The sequence below is a fragment of the Suillus discolor genome, assembly GCF_016758755.1.
Source record: "Suillus discolor strain FC423 chromosome Unknown F5147scaffold_2, whole genome shotgun sequence".
Taxonomy (NCBI): domain Eukaryota; kingdom Fungi; phylum Basidiomycota; class Agaricomycetes; order Boletales; family Suillaceae; genus Suillus; species Suillus discolor.
Genome location: NW_024541249.1, coordinates 1,305,302 through 1,322,758, shown reverse-complemented (window position 1 = coordinate 1,322,758; position 17,457 = coordinate 1,305,302). Strand labels below are relative to the sequence as shown.

The 17,457-nt window shown below is 48.8% G+C and overlaps 7 protein-coding genes across 7 annotated transcripts; 6 read left to right on the top strand and 1 right to left on the bottom strand.

Annotated features, from left to right (window-relative positions):
• The first annotated feature begins 23 nt into the window (after positions 1-23).
• F5147DRAFT_796149 (uncharacterized protein) lies at positions 24-2,295 on the top strand. The gene is made up of 2 exons (XM_041443166.1): positions 24-1,356; positions 1,412-2,295. The coding sequence occupies exons 1-2, from the start codon at positions 145-147 to the stop codon at positions 2,186-2,188; spliced, it is 1,989 nt and encodes a 662-aa protein (XP_041299736.1). The 5' UTR covers positions 24-144; the 3' UTR covers positions 2,189-2,295.
• Positions 2,296-4,809: 2,514 nt separating this feature from the next.
• F5147DRAFT_124610 (uncharacterized protein) lies at positions 4,810-5,727 on the top strand. The gene is made up of 3 exons (XM_041428153.1): positions 4,810-4,892; positions 4,942-5,536; positions 5,604-5,727. The coding sequence occupies exons 2-3, from the start codon at positions 5,135-5,137 to the stop codon at positions 5,661-5,663; spliced, it is 462 nt and encodes a 153-aa protein (XP_041299735.1). The 5' UTR covers positions 4,810-4,892; positions 4,942-5,134; the 3' UTR covers positions 5,664-5,727.
• Positions 5,728-6,182: 455 nt separating this feature from the next.
• Positions 6,183-7,269, top strand: F5147DRAFT_757123 (uncharacterized protein; the record flags this gene model as incomplete). Its single annotated transcript, XM_041440365.1, has 4 exons — positions 6,183-6,219; positions 6,324-6,716; positions 6,773-6,966; positions 7,015-7,269. 4 exons carry the CDS (start codon positions 6,183-6,185, stop codon positions 7,078-7,080), a joined length of 690 nt encoding a protein of 229 aa, XP_041299734.1. The 3' UTR covers positions 7,081-7,269.
• F5147DRAFT_665899 (uncharacterized protein) lies at positions 7,065-8,662 on the bottom strand (the record flags this gene model as incomplete). The annotated part of the gene is made up of 5 exons (XM_041435139.1): positions 7,065-7,313; positions 7,363-7,958; positions 8,012-8,236; positions 8,296-8,509; positions 8,569-8,662. 5 exons carry the CDS (start codon positions 8,660-8,662, stop codon positions 7,204-7,206), a joined length of 1,239 nt encoding a protein of 412 aa, XP_041299733.1. The 3' UTR covers positions 7,065-7,203.
• A 1,439-nt stretch (positions 8,663-10,101) lies between these two features.
• On the top strand, positions 10,102-11,849 carry F5147DRAFT_665890 (uncharacterized protein). The gene is made up of 6 exons (XM_041435138.1): positions 10,102-10,380; positions 10,431-10,853; positions 10,909-11,009; positions 11,069-11,169; positions 11,227-11,273; positions 11,332-11,849. The coding sequence occupies exons 1-6, from the start codon at positions 10,132-10,134 to the stop codon at positions 11,683-11,685; spliced, it is 1,275 nt and encodes a 424-aa protein (XP_041299732.1). The 5' UTR covers positions 10,102-10,131; the 3' UTR covers positions 11,686-11,849.
• A 660-nt stretch (positions 11,850-12,509) lies between these two features.
• On the top strand, positions 12,510-15,701 carry F5147DRAFT_665886 (Alpha/Beta hydrolase protein). The gene is made up of 10 exons (XM_041435137.1): positions 12,510-12,605; positions 12,657-12,753; positions 12,805-12,891; positions 12,952-12,974; positions 13,029-13,184; positions 13,239-13,310; positions 13,359-13,632; positions 13,681-13,801; positions 13,851-14,631; positions 14,683-15,701. Exons 1-10 carry the CDS (start codon positions 12,555-12,557, stop codon positions 15,634-15,636), a joined length of 2,616 nt encoding a protein of 871 aa, XP_041299731.1. The 5' UTR covers positions 12,510-12,554; the 3' UTR covers positions 15,637-15,701.
• A 17-nt stretch (positions 15,702-15,718) lies between these two features.
• On the top strand, positions 15,719-17,408 carry F5147DRAFT_665877 (uncharacterized protein). Its single transcript, XM_041435136.1, has 6 exons — positions 15,719-15,748; positions 15,820-16,540; positions 16,591-16,678; positions 16,811-16,898; positions 16,965-16,971; positions 17,032-17,408. Exons 2-6 carry the CDS (start codon positions 15,985-15,987, stop codon positions 17,184-17,186), a joined length of 894 nt encoding a protein of 297 aa, XP_041299730.1. The 5' UTR covers positions 15,719-15,748; positions 15,820-15,984; the 3' UTR covers positions 17,187-17,408.
• The last annotated feature ends 49 nt before the right edge of the window (positions 17,409-17,457 follow it).

Sequence of the window (17,457 nt, the reverse complement as noted above, 5' to 3'; positions counted from 1 at the left end):
AGTACCGCTGGTCAGTACTATGTAGTCAGTATCCGCCAGGCTATATTTGGCAAATTTGGATTGTTTTGTCAGCCACATCCTGGTACTGCACTAGTACTTATGACCTAGCTGTTCTACACTTTCTACCACCAGGTAACCACCAGGATGCGGTTTTTCAAATCGTTTCGATTACTGCACCGTCGTACAAGGTCTGAGGGCGATGTGTCCCATATGATTTCCTCCCCACCATCGTCGACTGGGTCACCTTGTTCGATGGAATCCCGACAGATCCAACAATATGTCAGGCCTGCTACATCGTCTAGCCTAGTCAGCGGATCAGCGGCCCCGGTGTTTGTATCCCTTGAGGCCTCCCTCCCTTCATTCGACCCAGCTCAACTTTATCAACCCCGGCCAACTCCTCTGGACATGTATACTGGTAACTGCATTCACCAGCCCGAAAGCGATGTTTTCCGCCTGCGTCAGACCAACACCGAACTCGCAGCTGACCTTGCCGATGTCACCAACGATCTTTCGCGGACCCGCAACGAACTCTATACTGAGATGACCAAGCTTGCCCGCTTCCAACACCAGCTTGCGCGTGGTATGGACCACATTCAGAAGCTTGAATCAAGATTTCAGCGTCTTGCAGGCCTTCTCGTCGACATTGGCATTCCCTACTTTACCGTTCAGCGGATCTCCGATGCACTGGATTCTGATCTCGGCACCGCAGATCATATCTTGGTCGATGCTATAGGTGACGCTGTCCACGACCCAGAAGCACTGCTCTCAAGCTTGAAGCCGGCGGTGATCGGCAACGCTGTCCTAGAACAGTATCAATCCGCGCTGAACATGACTCTCAGCGCGCGGCGCAAAGTCTGTGCACAAAAGAAAGTCTCCAAATTCTGGAAACGCCTCGCTCAGGAAGATGACCGCCACACAGACACCGTCACCCCGTCCTCGTCCAACATATCCTCTGTCCGCGAGCCTCTCACCCCCGCCCGTCAACACGCTGTCGACTCCCTCATTGCTCGTAGACGAGAGGCAAATGCATACTCTGCTAGATATCCATTCAGTGGGGCTTCTGTGCAAGGTGGTTTGGTTCTACCCGTTTCTACCTCTGACATTGGATCTGCGGCGAGTTCTGCATCTGGATCGACTGTACAGTTGCAACATACTCCGCCTTCGAGAGCACGATTTTCGATATCTGAACTACGCCGACGCTCACCCCCCATGGTTTTGGGCAACATTGATCTCAACGTTTCCCAAACATCGGATGGACTTCCAGAAGCGGAGCCTGAACCTGATAATTTAGAACACGATGGATCTGACGACCAGAATGCACGCCCAACAGTGACTCTTAGCCAGGACCTCATTCAGGTATGTCAAATAAACACATTCTACATTCAAAAGATAGTGATGATGGTGCCAACAGAATTTGAATCGCGTTGCCCTTGGACGTGGACACCGTCGTAATTCCTCGGCCGTATCAAGGTCAAGCATTCCGTCCCACCTCTTCGATTCCACACCCGCCATCTCCTCTCTTAGCACCTCGTCGGGCCTACTCACGTCCTCTTGTGGCTTTAGTTCCGACGTGCCGTTTGACAATTCCGCATTCCATAGTCTGCTTTATGGTATTGGCAGCACTCCGACGAACTCAGACAGGCGCAAATGTTCCAATACACTTATAAGCACCAGGAGGAACTCGCGCTTCCTCGAGCATATCAACGAGTACTCGACCGGATCCCTTGCTATCCTTGAATCTGCAGATTCTTTGGGATTGATGAACTCTACTGGCTCACTTGCTGTGCTCAACACTACGGCTTCCACCACCGCAACGTCCCCTGGACTCTTTGGCATCAGCAGGGAAAGCAAGGACTCGTTGTTCATGTCTACTCAGACGCCCACAACAGGGCCTACCACGCCGAGCAAGACACCACCTACAGAAAGCAGGACACCCTCATCTAGTGGGAGCAAGCTGCCCGTATTGAGACACTTGCATAGTCCTGATGCTAGTCCTGATGCCTTCAAAGTTTCCATACGCAACCCTGGGGGGATCATGAGGCGGTTGTCGCCGAGCCCTGAGAGCTTCGTACGAAAGCTTCGGAACTTGGGTTCTCGTGACGGGAGCGAGAATGTGAGTCCTGAGAAGCCGTCTGGGATTCCTATCATGCAGCGTAAGATGACGATCAAGGGACGGGTGAGGAAGTGAGTAGATGTATCATGGGTGGATTTCGGATTTCGATCGATTGCTACTATCTTTTCTTCTATTTGTTGTAAATACTTGGAGGTTATGTCATCTTCCATTTCTTCGATACATTTTCTGGCAAGCAGTTGGTGGTCTTGAATTGAGTCTGAGTCAAATATTAGCCCTGCTTCTTATAAGATGAAAGGTCGAGTTGTGCAACACTCGTCAAAAACCTTTATTCAATATTGAGTCGTGCAGTGCTGGTCCCCGCATGTACCACACGTGTCTGTAGCATCAGAGCAGCTTCGCGCGACATGGCCGTATCGTTGCCATTTCACACAACAAATGGGTTCCTTCTTGTCTTTTTGAATGGCAATGTACTCGTTTTTGATACAGAGGCCGTCGCGTAGGAGAGTGTTGGCCGTCTGAGCATCAGCAACTTGAAGAAGGGCAAATGCCTTTCTTTGCTGGGGTGAACGACAGGTGGGGGGTTTGATCCAGCGGATGGAGGCTAGCGAGTTGGTCAGGAGTAAGTTCTCCTCTTCTACTACTCTCCCGAGGTGCTTCGGGGCTCAACCGTTACTTCAGGTCCACACATCAGAATCGACATGGGTACTCATCTGAGGCCTCTCGCGGGGATTCCACCCGGTCATCAAGTTTAAAACCAGCTACTCAAGGCTGGTCCCAGACCACCGCATATTCCCACATGGGGCAGGGTGCTTTTCATCGGTGCCAGAATCTATCTTTACCACAGGCCATAAGAGCACCTGCTCACCGTGGATTCGTTATCCTGACTAACTCAATAGATGCTTAGGGCTCTTTTCCCCATTAACATCGTCACTAGCCTTCGGAGGCATATGCCGGTTTCCCAGTTCTGCCCAAGGTGAAGCCAAATCTAAAGTGGATCGGTCATTGCTCCCACAAGGTCCATGAGGACCTGATTCAGCCGAACTGCTACCCATAGGCACTCCTAGGTAGACCAGACCTTGATATCTGGTGGCAGGCAGTAATTTTATACCCTGCTCTTGTTGTGTTGTCCATGGGTACCAATCTAATGGCGAACCAGGCTGGCGTTGAAGTCGTTGCCCGACAGTGCCCAAACAGCATGATAGCCGAAAGGAGATACCAGGACGGGTAAAGGGAGAGTTTCTAATGTTTCCTCTTTATACCCTGCGACACGTCAAGTCCCCGGGAGGACACAACAGTGTGAGATCGGCGTGTTGTCTCGATCTCAAGAAATAATTGATTGGTTGCTTGAGTGGTCCAAGCTACCTATCAGTTAGAACGAGCACATTTCTCGTTAGCGTTCAAGTTGCGTGCTGAGAAGTTCGTAGCCACTGTTGGCTGTCATTCATACCTTCCTATTGTACTCCTTTCATAACGCGGATCAAAGTTCAGTCAAACGAGCTGCAAGACGCTGAACCTACCAGTGCTTAAAGCTTCGATCAACGCATGAACCTGACTTCGCAAATCACCGGTTCACTGATGGACTGCGTATATTGCAGGTTACAGTGTTGTTCAGAACGTTCAATACACTTGTAGGGAGTTGGGGTCACAGATACGGTCGCAAGTGAGTAACCGTGACACAAACAGGATGCCACGGGCCACCGCGCATTTCGCAATGCGCGACTGCAATATCTTGTTGCTATAGTACTGGCCCCGTCGACCTGGTTTGAGTCTGGGATGAATCAGTTGTCAAAATCAAAGTTCAGTCAAACGAACTGCAAGACGCTGAACCTGCGAGTGCTTGAAGCATCAACCAGCGCATAAAACTTGACTCCGCCGAGTTGCAGGGTCATTCAAAACGTTCAAGGCGCTTCGCCTGCTCGACCTGAGCTAGTTCTAGAGCAGCGTCCGCATCAGTGGACAAAATCAAATTACCTTCATCAGCAAAAGCGCTGCCATGAACGCTTGCTTGAGTGCGTTACGAACACTTGTGGACGTATGGTGTTATTAGGTTCGTAACCAGTCCGCCCGAGGCAAACCGCCGATAAATGGTAAGACCGGGTTTGAATATTGAATTGGGATAGGCGCTTTGGAGTCGTCACATGACGACAAACGATAACATTCGGGCTGCACAACGCTTGTTTTCCGACGACGCGGGGCTTTGGCATAGTGTCGGACGCATTTTTATGTGGGTGTCTTACCCCCACTCGCAGATATTGTGGCGAACGTTGAGACAGAAGTGGATGTCTTGCCCCCAGTCTGATGTAGGTGTCTCATCCCCACGGCCTGCTTGTACAAACGTTGGAACCTAGGCTGTTGTCACGTTTAGCGCAGGTTTGGTATTTGCAGAGTATTCGGCTTGCAGGGTATATTTGGGGAGAATACAAACGACGTGTTCGAGCACTCACTGATGCTGTTCCTGCGTCCAATGTTTCACATTCGTCAGATGATAATTTGGCGTACCTGTTACCTCGGAGTTCGATATGTTTACTAGCTTGCGTAGTTCTAGTTAAGCTTTAAGTTTCAGATGTTTACTTTGTTTCCTGGCTTGCATAGTAGTTTGCTTTCATGTTTGTAGTTGAGCCATCGGTACCTGAGCTTATGTAAGCGTGGTTGACCGTTCATTCAAGTATTTTTATTGGCTGACGGGAAAACCCTGCTTATTAGACATCGCTTAGATAAGTAACTCTTGGCGCTAGCGCCCATCTCTTTTTGTTGAGAACGCGACATGTGGAGACAGTCCGACACCGTAACTTACTGGCAACACTCAGACAACCTAGAGGTACATCGTCGACCTCTTCCTGTTTGCATACTGAGGTTTGTCGTATCAGTGATGCTAACACACGAGACATACACTTTCTACGAAGGCAAACAATTGGAACCATCTCAATCGTACTACTCAAGGCTTTCAGGATCAGACATTGTCATCAAGCTCTCCGCTCATTGTCCTTCGTCGCCTGGTTTGCTTTTTTTTTTTTGCTTTGTGTCGCTTCAGGAATCTTGCATGGCCATGGCTTTACTGTGATGTCCACTGCGACACTGATGTGGGCAGGAACCATGCCTGGAGAATATCTATATCTGTTCTTACCCGCCGACGGTTTCGGTTGTAATCAGAGCTCGACAGACGATGAAGATACATGTTGCCCCTTCTTTCGTGATGATTGGCCAAGGTGGAGTCGAGTGAATGCGATGGTTTCATTGGATCTGGTCACATTGCTTCGCAAGCTCTATTCAATCGGTAGAGGAAAGAGGTGTCAGCTGCTCAGGCGCTCACACATACAGCTCGGTTCCGGCACAATTGAACACACCTGTTCCGAGCTGCAACGATACAGATGGTGCTTCCTTTCACCTCCTTTGTCATATCCAAGCAACAAATTCAGCTTCAGGTCGCGACGGAAGTGTCAAATAACTGCTAGGCTGAGTCTTGTGAGGACCTAATGTTATCTATCAATGGTTGAAAGCTGAAAACATAAGAATGAAGTATTTGCTCCAGTACCATTGGCAATTGCTAGAACGTTCGTCGCCTGGACCCTTGCCGTCTCGTCATGAATGAACCGAATATCAATATCAATATTAGTTGAAACTTGAAACTAGTACCAATCAGCAGAGGCCACTTCAACGGTCATCAGTTTTGGCAGCCCTCAATATCGACATACGTATTTCTTCTCTTCTTGCCACTATCATGTGGTCTCGCCGCCAACACCCCTCAAGTTACTGTTTACCATGCAATATGCCACAAACGACATCGCTTGCATCATGCATGACCCCTCGCGAGTTCGCATACACCACATTCCGCTTAAAATGAGGTTCTTAGACACCAAGAGCTGGGCGCTAGGGAAGTTGCCGATAAGAGTGCAGCCTCGTATTCCATCGGCATCGCAGAGAACAGCGAGCCCACTGAAAAGAAAGACGGACTACTACCATTAGCGATATTTCCAGCGACTATGCGAGAACGATTTGACTTTGCCAATATTGGAGTGCGACGCCCAGAGTTCCAACAGCTTTTAATCGACACGGCCCAAAAGCATAGCGTCGAGATCGCCATCAAGCCACTGATTTGAGCAAAGCGAAGATGCAGTGGAAGTCACGTTCGCGAATGATGCCAAGAGGTAATGCAGGGGTGAATCAGTCCCCTTCTCAGTGTCAGGGCTAACAGAATATTTGATTGAGATACTTATAGCGGCTACACAAATCTTCCTCCGAATCCGCACAGGTCACACTGGGGCGGGTCGCACCGCGGGTACAATATCTACCCCTATCCAAATCAATCCTCCGGCACATGCATCAACTCCTATCCAAATCTTGCTAGATTCGCTCATCACAATGGTATTTCAATATGCCATCCTCTGGGCTTACCTCCTCGCGTACATCAATCTCGTCAACAATGCATTGTTCCATTCCTGGACCGGAGTGGGCCTTGTCGTCAGCATGGCGGCAACCTGGCTTTTCGCTGTCGCCCTAGCACGAATTCCAATTACCCGCAGAATGTGCCGAGAGGATTTATCCGGCCTTTCCATACTATGCTTGGTCTTTTGTGTATTGTGGACACGCATCTTAGTATGGTACGATCATGGGACCGCGGAACCGGAGATGGTGACATGGGCAGGTAAAGTCGCAGCACTGCATCTTCAGGAACTCCAATTGATGTTATGCATACCAAAGATGTTCTAAAACGATTGGCCATATTTTTTGGTTCTACATTGGCATGGGCGTTGGAGTTCGTAGTCATGTTATGTTTCTGGGGGAATTTGCAGTGGAAAGATCCGATAGCGACATCTTGGCGGTTTATCACCTTGGGCCCGGTGGATGAGAGCGACCCGGAGAATGATCTGGACTTGTGTGTATATTCCTCACTGGTGGGTATTTCATTTAGTATCTATAACCAAGCTCATATTACGTTCAAGCTCCATGAGGATCCTGATTTGTTGCCCTCGCAACTTGACGAGAAAGTTTTTACATCCGAAGTCTGAATGCTCACGGCATTGGGCTATCTCTTCTAGACCTGGCTCTTACATATCTTTCCATATCGCTACATATGTCGTAGGCACCTAGGATGTGCGCCCCCAATAAAGTCTCTTTCAAATTCTCCATATTCATTCCTCATCAAACACTAATTCAATGCCTTCATCCCTTGCAGCCGCTATCGCGGCCTCTTGTCTTTCCTCACAGTGCATTTTCAATGAAGTAAGAATGTCACGTTGCCCTACAAAACAATGTCAGAAAACCCCGCAACGACTTTCCCGACGACCCACCTTCTAGGTAATGTTTGAGCATCAATCTCACCGCCGGGCGTATGCCAGCGTCGTTCTCATCCGGGAGATCGGGAAGTGAATCGCACTTCTTCTGAACCATTTCCAACAACAGCTGTGCTGCTTCCAAATCGTCCTCATACCCTATCTCATCCGGGGTTTCAGCCACCAATCGACTCACTTCGTTCCAGAGTCCTTCCGCACCGCTTGCAAGACGACCGATCGCCCACTTGTTAGAGGAACCACCTAGCTGTAGCGTAATTTTATCATCCGGGTTTTGTGGGAGCGAGAAGCCATATCCAAGGATCAGCTCGTCGTTCGCTTTGAGCCCATAGTTGTTGAAGACTTCTTCGCCAAGAGGCGTCATGGTATGCGAAATGATGGAAATAGTGGCCGACTCATCCCTTTCTTTCGTACTTCCGTCTGGATACGACGTGCACCAAGAAACAGGCTGTCCACGAGAATGGTTGAGGATATCTACTCCCGGAAGCATGAATGGATAACTCGAGGAGGTGGTCTGCAGCGTAGGAGATCGAGATAGAAGCGTGGACGGAAATGCGCGGGTTGAAAGATACGTTGATGCTCTCAGATATCTGTCCCTGATCTGGTTTGAGAGGCGTACGCGGAGAAAACAAGCACGGGAGATGCATACCAAGTGTATCTTTCAGCCCAATCTGGATCAACGGCATGGATAAAGGTTCGACATGTATTCCACTCAGCTTTCCAGCTTTCCTGACGATCACGGGTAGCGCCATAGATGTTAGTTCCTCGGAAAGCCTCCAGTTCAGATGACGTGAATTGAAGGGGCGTTAGCAGTGCGTCTGAAGGTGGAAGGCTTTTCAAGTAGGGAAGATGTCGAAGGACATCGGGAATTTGACTGTAATGGATTATGATTATCAGACACGCACATAGAGAGACGGTATTAGTTCAATGCACCTTGAATCGGGGAAGATCCAGTGTAAACATAAGTAAGTGCAAATAAGCTGCCTTTCCGACCACGACTGCAGGTCAACGAGAGTCGATTCGCCAAATAGCGCTGTTAGAGCACGCAGAGAACACTCCACGTCGATGGCCAGTGAAAATGGACAAGACACAATCGTAGTGTCGGCATCGATAGCGTCTTGCGCAATAGCAGAGAGTCCGAAATTGCCTGGCAGTGACATTAAACGGCGGAAAGGATATAAAGTATCTAGGTGTTAGATCGAGCACCTTGAGACAAAGAGACGGATGAGTGAATAAAACCGCCATAGGCAGTGAGCCATCGTCTAAGCTCGGCAGCGCTGCTGGGCTCCATGGTTGACATTGACCGTTAGAGGGATGAATAATAGTTAACTAATTTCAAATGCAGATCTTACTACATGAATGAACCCTAAAGCTTTAAAGCGCACGATATTGGCTACTTTTGCATCGTGTATTCATCCAAATTTCTTGTCCAGATCGTGCGAGGGCGGTTTCAATTGGCGGTGCACGATGCTGCACTCTCCGGACGTCTCTCGCACTAGGTCTTGAGCCGCCGGCTCCGGCTTTTCAGCCGGGCCCTTATGTGAGCGTAGTTTTCATTCGAGTTTTTTCATTGGCTGACGGGAAAACCCTGCTTAGACATTGCTTAGATAAGTAACTCTTGGCGCTAGCGCCCATCTCTTTTTGTTGAGAACGCGTGGAGACAGTCTGACACCGTAACTTACTGGCAGCACTGCAGACAACCTAGAGGTACATCGTCGACCTCTTCCTGTTTGCATACTGAGGTTTGTCGCATCAGTGATGCTGACACGAGACATACACTTTCTACTCGAAGGCAAACAATTGGAACCATCTCGATCGTACTACTCAAGGCTTTCAGGATCAGACATTGTCATCAAGCTCTCCGCTCATTGTCCTTCGTCGCCTGGTTTGCTTTTTTTTTTTTTGCTTTGTGTCGCTTCAGGAATCTTGCATGGCCACTGCTTTGCTGAGATGTTCACTGTAACACTGATGTGGGCAGGAACCATGCCTGGAGAATATCTATATCTGTTCTTACCCGCCGACGCTTTCGGTTGTAATCAGAGCTTGACAGACGATGAAGATACATGTTGCCCGGTCTTTCGTGATGATTGGCCAAGGTGGAGGGCAAAACAAATTACTCAACGGTACCGGCAATGAACTCGATCTTGTTCGTGGACAAAGAACAACACTACTATCTTGTGTGGCGATGAAACCACACAATCAGGTATCCTCGAAGCTTTGCGGCACGTTGAGCAACCTTACAATTCAGGTTCCGCTGTGAGAGGCAAACGCCTCACGCTACTTGGCCTGGAGGACGATACTCCGCACGCCGAGTTCGCATTATTATCGGCGTATCAAACTGCCGTCGGCGATGAGGAGACGCCCAACAAGATCATTCACCTCGCAGTTAGTCTTCAGTTTTGCAGTTGTGAGAGGGTCGTTGGCACGTTGTAGTCGCCGATCCTGAAACAACATGTTATGGAAGCTTCCTACGAGAAAATGTTCGAGAATTTGGAGGGTGATTGTATCATAGTGAACTGTACGAATGCGGCCTCGCGGGCACTTGAGCTGTTGAACATGCTACGTGCACCGTGAAGAAGAAAGTGCCGCTCGATCGAGCAGAGGATGGTTTTCATTCATATTACCAGTGTGTATGATCCAGCTGCATTGTGTTCGCCTGCATAGGACCGCAAGTTGGTTCCCTTTTTTTAACAAGTGCTTAATTTGAATTGCTCTTGTACTTTGTTTTGTTTGAGAAGAGGCCGTGCTATCATATCCGGATATTTCTTTATGCATGCTGCAGCGTGCCAAGTGATTCAAGGCACAGCCACTTATAGAAGCCTTCCTTCTGCTCAGTCAATATTCAGTACTACCTACCCCTGTAGACCAAGAAAAGCCACAGTCATGCATATGCTAACGTCTATCAGGACATCGAATGGGAAGATCGAGATCATCGATCAACTGCTCTTGCCACACGCGACAAAGTACGTGGAAATCACCTCTATCGAACAGGCCTATGATGCCATCAAAGAAATGAAGGTCAGAAAGAAAAAATACATATCCACTCCGCGGTTTTTGATGAATAATAGATTCGTGGTGCTCCGGCCATCGCATCGTTGGCATCGCTAGCTTTTGCTGCTTACATTCAAACCGGTCTCGATAGTGCTCAACCACCAGCCTTCCTCCTGTCACCCGAATCACTTTCCGCACAGGTGATCCAGAAACTCGACTATCTCTCCGGCGCACGTCCGACTGCCGTTAATTTAGGCACAGCAATTCGCCGCCTGAAGGCTGTCCTTCAGTCTTCTATAGATGCTGGAAAGTCTGTCCCACTGATCGCAACAGACTTGATCAGCGAAGGAAAACTTATAGCCGATGAAGATTTCGACCGCAATAAAAGAATGGCAGAGCATGGCGGTGAATGGCTTGCAGAACTTGACAGGGGATCTGGAGGCAGTGGTCAAGGACTTAATGTCCTCACCGTGTGCAACACAGGATCCCTTGCGACATCGGTATGGCATCTCTTAGCTAATGTATCCATTTTTGACGGCGATAAATGTGTCACAGGGCTACGGTACAGCTCTGGGGCTGATTACCTATCTCCACGAGCAAAAGAAGCTAGGTAAAGCATACTATACCCAAACCGCACCGTACCACCAAGGGTCCCGGTGAGCCGCCGATCGGTCGTGGTAATGCCAAGCTTTAGCTGATACCTCATACCTCACAGCCTCACGGCACTAGAGCTTAAGACAATGCAGGTCCCCTCAGTAATGATCTGTGATACAATGGTTGGTTCTTTATTTCAACATCATAAGATCCATGCCGTCGGTAAGAACCATTTGAGTTCAACGTTTCTTTCGATCATCTGATCCTTCCCCTTCATAGCGGTTGGTGCCGACCGGATAGCGAGGAATGGTGACACTGCGAACAAAGTACGTCATACTTGTTAACCAAACTCAGAGTCATCAGAGGATATTATTACCCGTGCAGATCGGGACTTATAATGCGGCCGTACTTGCGGCGCGGCATAAGATCCCATTTATTGTCGTTGCCTCAATTAGCAGTGTCGATCTCGATACCCCGGACGGTTCAAGCATTCCGATCGAGCATCGCAAGCCGCTCGAAGCTTGCCTCGTGCGCGGGGCTGTTCATCCCTTTGAATTCGATGTCGAAGGAAAGGTTAGGCAGGAAACTGTCATGATTACTCCCAGCGGCCTCGAAGGGATATACAATCCGAGCTTTGATGTTACTCCAGCTGAATTAATCACCGCGATTGTCACAGAGAAGGGCGTCGCAACTAGGAAAGAGGGCGAGACTAGTTTCGATCTAAGTGGAGTTGTATGATCTTACGAGATACCGACTAGAAGTAAAATGTACTTGTACCCACGCGACGGATCAAAACTTCAGTTAAAAATTAGCTAGTGCTAATTGTTTCTGAGATACTCCAAATCGGTATTACGGTCTTTATTCAAAGCGATATCTAGAAAGCACGGCTAATCGTCAATTTCCCTAGTTGAGCAGATTTAGCAGATTTAAGAAATGGGCAGTACTGTACTAAACCACTCCGGACTCGGTTTTCAAGTGTCCGATGGAGCAATTGTTGGTTGACGAAAAATATTTTCCCCTGCGTCGCAAGTCAATCTAGCTCATTAAGTGTCACTGACAGTTGTCCCTCCAAGTGGCCCTGTGTGGGCCAAGTACTACAACATGGTTTCAACCCATTGCCTGAGTCAGACTAGGATCATGGATCATCTGTTCACATTACCCATGGCACAACTTTGAAAGCAGTAAATTTAAGTGCCATGAATATTCCTTGATTTACCGCGGAGATTGGATGACGAGCTCTTATCTGGCTTATTCGACTAGGGTATAGTCCACACTACGAAGTCCAATTCTACTAGTAATCGAATCATGTGTTCGACACAGATGGAAATTTTCGAGAGTAACGACTGCGGTGCTCGATAACGTGTAATCGGCGGAAGTCCATAAAGAACGTGAGTGCGGCCACCGCACATGACAACAAGGTACTAGTAGTAGTACATGGATGATACTCTACAATATGATGACCAGACGAACATGACTAATAATCGCCACGACAGTAGAAATGGTTGTACACCGAATAAGGCAGGTGCTGTAATTAGAGAATCACATGCAAAGACTGTTGTCTGGTAGTCCATGCTTGTCCCACTGCCCCTCCTTACTCGCAACTCATCATGATCGACTATCTTCTAGGCAGGCCAAGTCCATCTTGGAAGCGCACTCAGGTAATGATAACCATAATCTGGCGCATCACTTTGCTTATAAGTGAATACAAGGTCTTTCTCGTCCTCGTCTTCTGGATTTGGCGGCTGGTGTACGGTAGCCCCAATGCTCCACGGTTTCTGTGGCTCAGAAGAGCAAATAGGCGTCTGCGTGAGTGGTACATATACATGTTTGTAGTTTCCAATTACATACTGCCTTTAGAACGTTTCACGCCTTGGCAAATCATCGTTAGTACACTTACTGCGGTGTATGCTGCTCGAAATTTGGACAAGATTACTGGTTTTGGAGGTAGGTCTATGGAACGTTATCAGCCATTGATTCATCTCATCTGAGCTTGAAATCTCGCAGCGCCGGAACCTCTGGCTCGTTTGGTTAGTCCCTGACCTTTGTTGCTGTCTGACAGTGCCATAACCGTTGTAATGCAGTACTCGCCCTCATACTACCGTGCCACATGGATTGCGATTGGACTTGATGCTGGATTTGCTACTGCTATGTCCATACGCCCTAAATGGCTTAAAGACTTCTGCTCTATCTTATTCTCCATCTATTATATCATCTACGCTAATGAAGCTGACGAAAAGGTACTTCTTGTGCATGCCACTAATGTCAATACTATTCACAGAACACGTCCGTAGATCCGTAGGCACAGAGCTGTTCCGACTGTGGAGATGCTCAGAACTACCTGGGAGAAGACTACTAACCCATATGTAAGATATCCTCGTATTGCTTTGAGGCTTATCTCAAAACGTTTCTAGCTCCGTTTAATTGCGTTGACGCCGCGAATGTCTCTGTGCAAGAAATTTCTACTGCCAAGGCCTATCACGTCGACATACGACCGTCCTTTAAAGGTGCATGTGTACTTTGCGCCACCTGCTGTTCAGCTTCAGCAAGCCACGGATCTCATACTTGATTTCCCGGGTGGTGGGTTTGTTGCAATGACCCCAGAACATCATGATGAGCGACTGCGCTCCTGGGCGCTACGCACAGGCAAACCAGTCCTCTCCGTCGAGTACGGCAAGGCACCAGAATGTAATGTCAACATAATGTGCCTGTTCTCACCTCACTAACGTATTCTAGATCCATATCCTTTCGCGATTGATGAATGCTTCGATATTTATCGGGTCATTTCTATGTCCGCTGGACGATGCATTGGCATGTCTGGTAAGAAGCTTAACATCATATTAACGGGAGACTCTGCGTACGTCGATTCATGTGTAGTTGCATACCGCTCATTCAGGGTCATTCAGCGGTGCAACACTTGTGGTGGGCGTGATGACCAAGATTTTACAACACAATACCGCGCTCCCCGCTTCTACAGCCCCTCTTCCCGCGCCTGTCGCACTTGTGCTGAGCTATGCAGCGCTCGACTTCAATTTTACCTCGTGGATGTCTCCTGAAAACCTCCAGGTCCTGCGCTCCGAGCAATCCTCGGGTAATCTTCCGGGCATACATGAGTTAGCATCGCAGAAAGACCACTTGCAACACGTCAGCCCGTTGAGTATGGTGGGAGACCGCAAACATGGGTCCGGACGCCGGAAATTACATAGACGCAGGAGCTGGAAAGATGCTCTATTGGATTTTACAGGGGTAGACGCTGATGCTGTCAGGTCGAAGCCAGTGCCAGCTCGGCATCACTCTACCTTGGGAATGAAGAAAAAAAGTTCCGTGGTATCGTTTGGAACGCGTGCTGGGAGAGATAGCGCGCGAAGCAATCCATTGCGACATGACGATAGTGGTTTTTGGGCGGGTTCTGAAAGCGACGAGGACGAGCCTGTGAGAGAGGAGGACCGGGCACTGGAGGATCGTGTGCGTTATGTGTACCCTGAATGCGTCAGCAGCGGTGACGGTGCACACTTGCATCAGAGGCTCGAGAAACAGCAGGAAAAACTCTCTGCAGCTGTAGCGGAGGCTGATAGTAAAGCGTCATCTACCAAAGGCGAAGACAAGAAACGGGAACTGATTGGCACCCGATTGACGATGACTAGCCGCACAGGGTATTTCCAGGATAGAATTATACCTCCCAGTATGGTAAGTTTGATTAGTGTTCAAATCCCATTGGGTATTTATTAAACTCCACAGATGCGGGCGATGGCCATCCTCTATATTGGTCCCCACCATAATCCGGATTTTGCCACTGATTACTTTATCTCGCCCATCCTCACGCCCGCGAAACTTCTAGCGCAATTCCCCCCACTTCTGATGCAATGTGGTGAAAAGGATCCATTTGTGGACGATACCGTCATTTTTGCGGGGCGTGTCCGGGAGGCCAAACGTGCGCGTAAGATTGAATTGGAGCTTGCACTTTCTGGGAAGAGTGCCCGATTTGGGGAAACGCTTCAAATGAGCTCCGCACACCTGGAGAGCAACGAGGATTTGGAGAAGTTGAGGCAAGAGAGGGAGCAACTTGCGAAAGAGACGGAGGACGACTGGGTGCAGATGGTGTTGTTCTCTGATTGGAGCCACGGGTACCTTCAGATGATGTCCCTGATGAGTGAGGCACGGGCTGTGGTGGAAGATTTGGCGGACTGGATGGAGGATGCGTTTGTGAGATACGGCGGTAAAGAGAAGGGCAGCCCATGCGGCAGGGTTGAGGTCAAGCCTGTTGATAATGGTGGAACAAAGAAGATCCGGTCACGGAGAAACTCGCCGCAATCATCGTCTGGTACTTCGAAACGGGTGAATGGGGACGTACACGCCGATGGTAGCCCTAGCCCGTTTACATCTGAAACGGAGACGGACGACTCGGGTATCACGTTTGTGGCTCGAAAGCGGCTTACGATGACACAGGGAAGCTCTGTGGGATCGACGCCTCTTATGAACTCATGCAGGGGATCTGGTGAGCTTGTTGAGAGTGTGTTGGAAGCGCAGAAGTTTGGGCAGTTGCGTCGTGGGGAAGTTGACACAGCGACTAGTACGACGCCTCAGAGCAGTACGCCTCGTGGAGGGAACGGGAAGATAGGACAACGGATCACGGAGAGTGAGTTATTGAGACGGAGGAGGTTATTGGATGCACATATCTTTGAAGGACCATAGTTAGTTGTAGTAAGAATTTATAATTGCTGTGCACGGGTAGAAATGGGAACCGGGGCGTGAGACACAGCCACCCTTGAATTGCTTCCAAGATCTTTGTCAATCCCGTACGTAGGTGGGTTGCACTGGTTTTTTGTTTAGTTCTAATCTTAAATCACTGAGGCTGTGTCATCTTCCTTCAAATAGCGCCAGGAGAGCGCTCCAGATTCAGTCATCCGCTTCCCCACCCGTTGTCCTGAAAAGTCTCAGCATCCGCTTCTGTTCAGAACTTCCGTTGATCTTAAGTACAACCTTTCAAATCAAAGAAGCCCTCTATTCCCTCGCCTAAATAATAAAAAGGTCCTATCAATCATGAACCTGGATTCGACTCGGGTTCACTGGTCGACATCTCCCACATCTCAACAGGAATTTCAAGCTTATAACAATCACCAGTTTATTTCAACTGAACCCACAAACATGTCTCAGCAACAGCAATCCTTTCCTCCAGGCGCAGGTCCGAATGACGCTCCTCAAGACCAATATCCTCCAGGTCACGCGTACAGGAGGAGTCAGTCTAACTCTCCGTTCCGACACACCACACATCCATCACCGTATCCACAACCAAACATTCCACCAATTCAACCTCAACCGGAGCTAAAACAGGAGTCATACTACACCCCAACCTCCGCAGAGTTATACACTCATGCTCAGGTCCTCGCATCCGGTGCAGCAGAAGGGTCTGCTTCCGCCCATTACACTTCCCAAACCGCTATAACTCGTCTCCCCCCTATTCTACAAGTAGAGAAGAAGCAGGTCACCACATCCGCAACACAAGCTGCAAGTGCAAGCAGGCGGAGAAATGAAGCCCATTTCGCCTGTCCGGTCCCGGGTTGTGGGAGCACATTTACGCGTCGATTCAATCTTAGAGGTGCACAATTACATCAATATTGTCTCTACATTCTCTAACTAATTCACTAGGTCATCTTCGATCTCACACCGAGGAACGTCCATATGTGTGCGAGTACCCCGATTGTAAGAAAGGCTTTGCAAGACAGCATGACTGCAAGTGAGTCTTACTCCATCACAATACTCTTCGATCATACATTTGTCTTCGGCCGACCGCCGTTCCTTATCGCGTCACCGATCCTCTCCACATTATTGACTCACCTATGACATGCTCACGTCATGATCTACACAGGCGACATCAAGCACTACACGCCACGCGCTCCCAATCCAACATCTGTCAGGGCTGCAAAAAGACCTTCAGTCGCCTGGATGCCCTAAACGTAACTTCTCTATATCGTTACCATCTCACATTAGCTAACGTCCATCCCCCTTTTGCTTTCATCCAGCGACATCGTAAGTCACTATTCCCGTCGTTATTGACACTCGAGTGCTTACTACTACTCCGCGGTATAGTTCGTTCCGAGGGTGGTTCTGAATGCAGACAGATTGTAGAAGCCCAGCAGCAGGCTGCAGCACATGCTCAAGCGATCACACAATCTCAGGGTCCTCCACTACCCGACCACCCTCCCGGCAATCAACCAGGACCCAGCTCAAGCACTGCCAGTTAGAGTTAGTGGTTGAGACCCATGGACAGTTGGACTCCCAGAACGCTTTTAGATATTTCTCCTTCATGTTTTCATGATTCCTCTTTACACTCAGGATGTAAGATTACCTGAGCTATAGGCTCATCATCATTCATTCCCACTGATGTATACACTCTTGTATCGATTCCTTGGGCTTACAGTTAATATACTTTGCTCTTAATGTTACCCCCAATCATTATTGCCACGATCCGTGAGAACTTGGAGAAACACGTGAGAAGTGCACCCTCGGCTATCA

Coding starts and splice junctions, on each gene's coding strand:
- F5147DRAFT_665890 (XM_041435138.1), top strand. CDS start 10,132: ATGCATGCTGCAGCGTGCCAAGTGATTCAAGGCACAGCCACTTATAGA. Junction 10,381..10,430: donor ATGCCATCAAAGAAATGAAG/GTCAGAAAGAAA, acceptor GATGAATAATAG/ATTCGTGGTGCTCCGGCCAT. Junction 11,274..11,331: donor ATGGTGACACTGCGAACAAA/GTACGTCATACT, acceptor TTACCCGTGCAG/ATCGGGACTTATAATGCGGC.
- F5147DRAFT_124610 (XM_041428153.1), top strand. CDS start 5,135: ATGTCCACTGCGACACTGATGTGGGCAGGAACCATGCCTGGAGAATAT. Junction 5,537..5,603: donor TAACTGCTAGGCTGAGTCTT/GTGAGGACCTAA, acceptor TATTTGCTCCAG/TACCATTGGCAATTGCTAGA.
- F5147DRAFT_796149 (XM_041443166.1), top strand. CDS start 145: ATGCGGTTTTTCAAATCGTTTCGATTACTGCACCGTCGTACAAGGTCT. Junction 1,357..1,411: donor TTAGCCAGGACCTCATTCAG/GTATGTCAAATA, acceptor TGGTGCCAACAG/AATTTGAATCGCGTTGCCCT.
- F5147DRAFT_665877 (XM_041435136.1), top strand. CDS start 15,985: ATGAACCTGGATTCGACTCGGGTTCACTGGTCGACATCTCCCACATCT. Junction 16,541..16,590: donor GCGTCGATTCAATCTTAGAG/GTGCACAATTAC, acceptor CTAATTCACTAG/GTCATCTTCGATCTCACACC. Junction 16,679..16,810: donor GCAAGACAGCATGACTGCAA/GTGAGTCTTACT, acceptor TGATCTACACAG/GCGACATCAAGCACTACACG.
- F5147DRAFT_665886 (XM_041435137.1), top strand. CDS start 12,555: ATGATCGACTATCTTCTAGGCAGGCCAAGTCCATCTTGGAAGCGCACT. Junction 13,185..13,238: donor CTAATGAAGCTGACGAAAAG/GTACTTCTTGTG, acceptor ACACGTCCGTAG/ATCCGTAGGCACAGAGCTGT. Junction 13,311..13,358: donor AGAAGACTACTAACCCATAT/GTAAGATATCCT, acceptor AAACGTTTCTAG/CTCCGTTTAATTGCGTTGAC.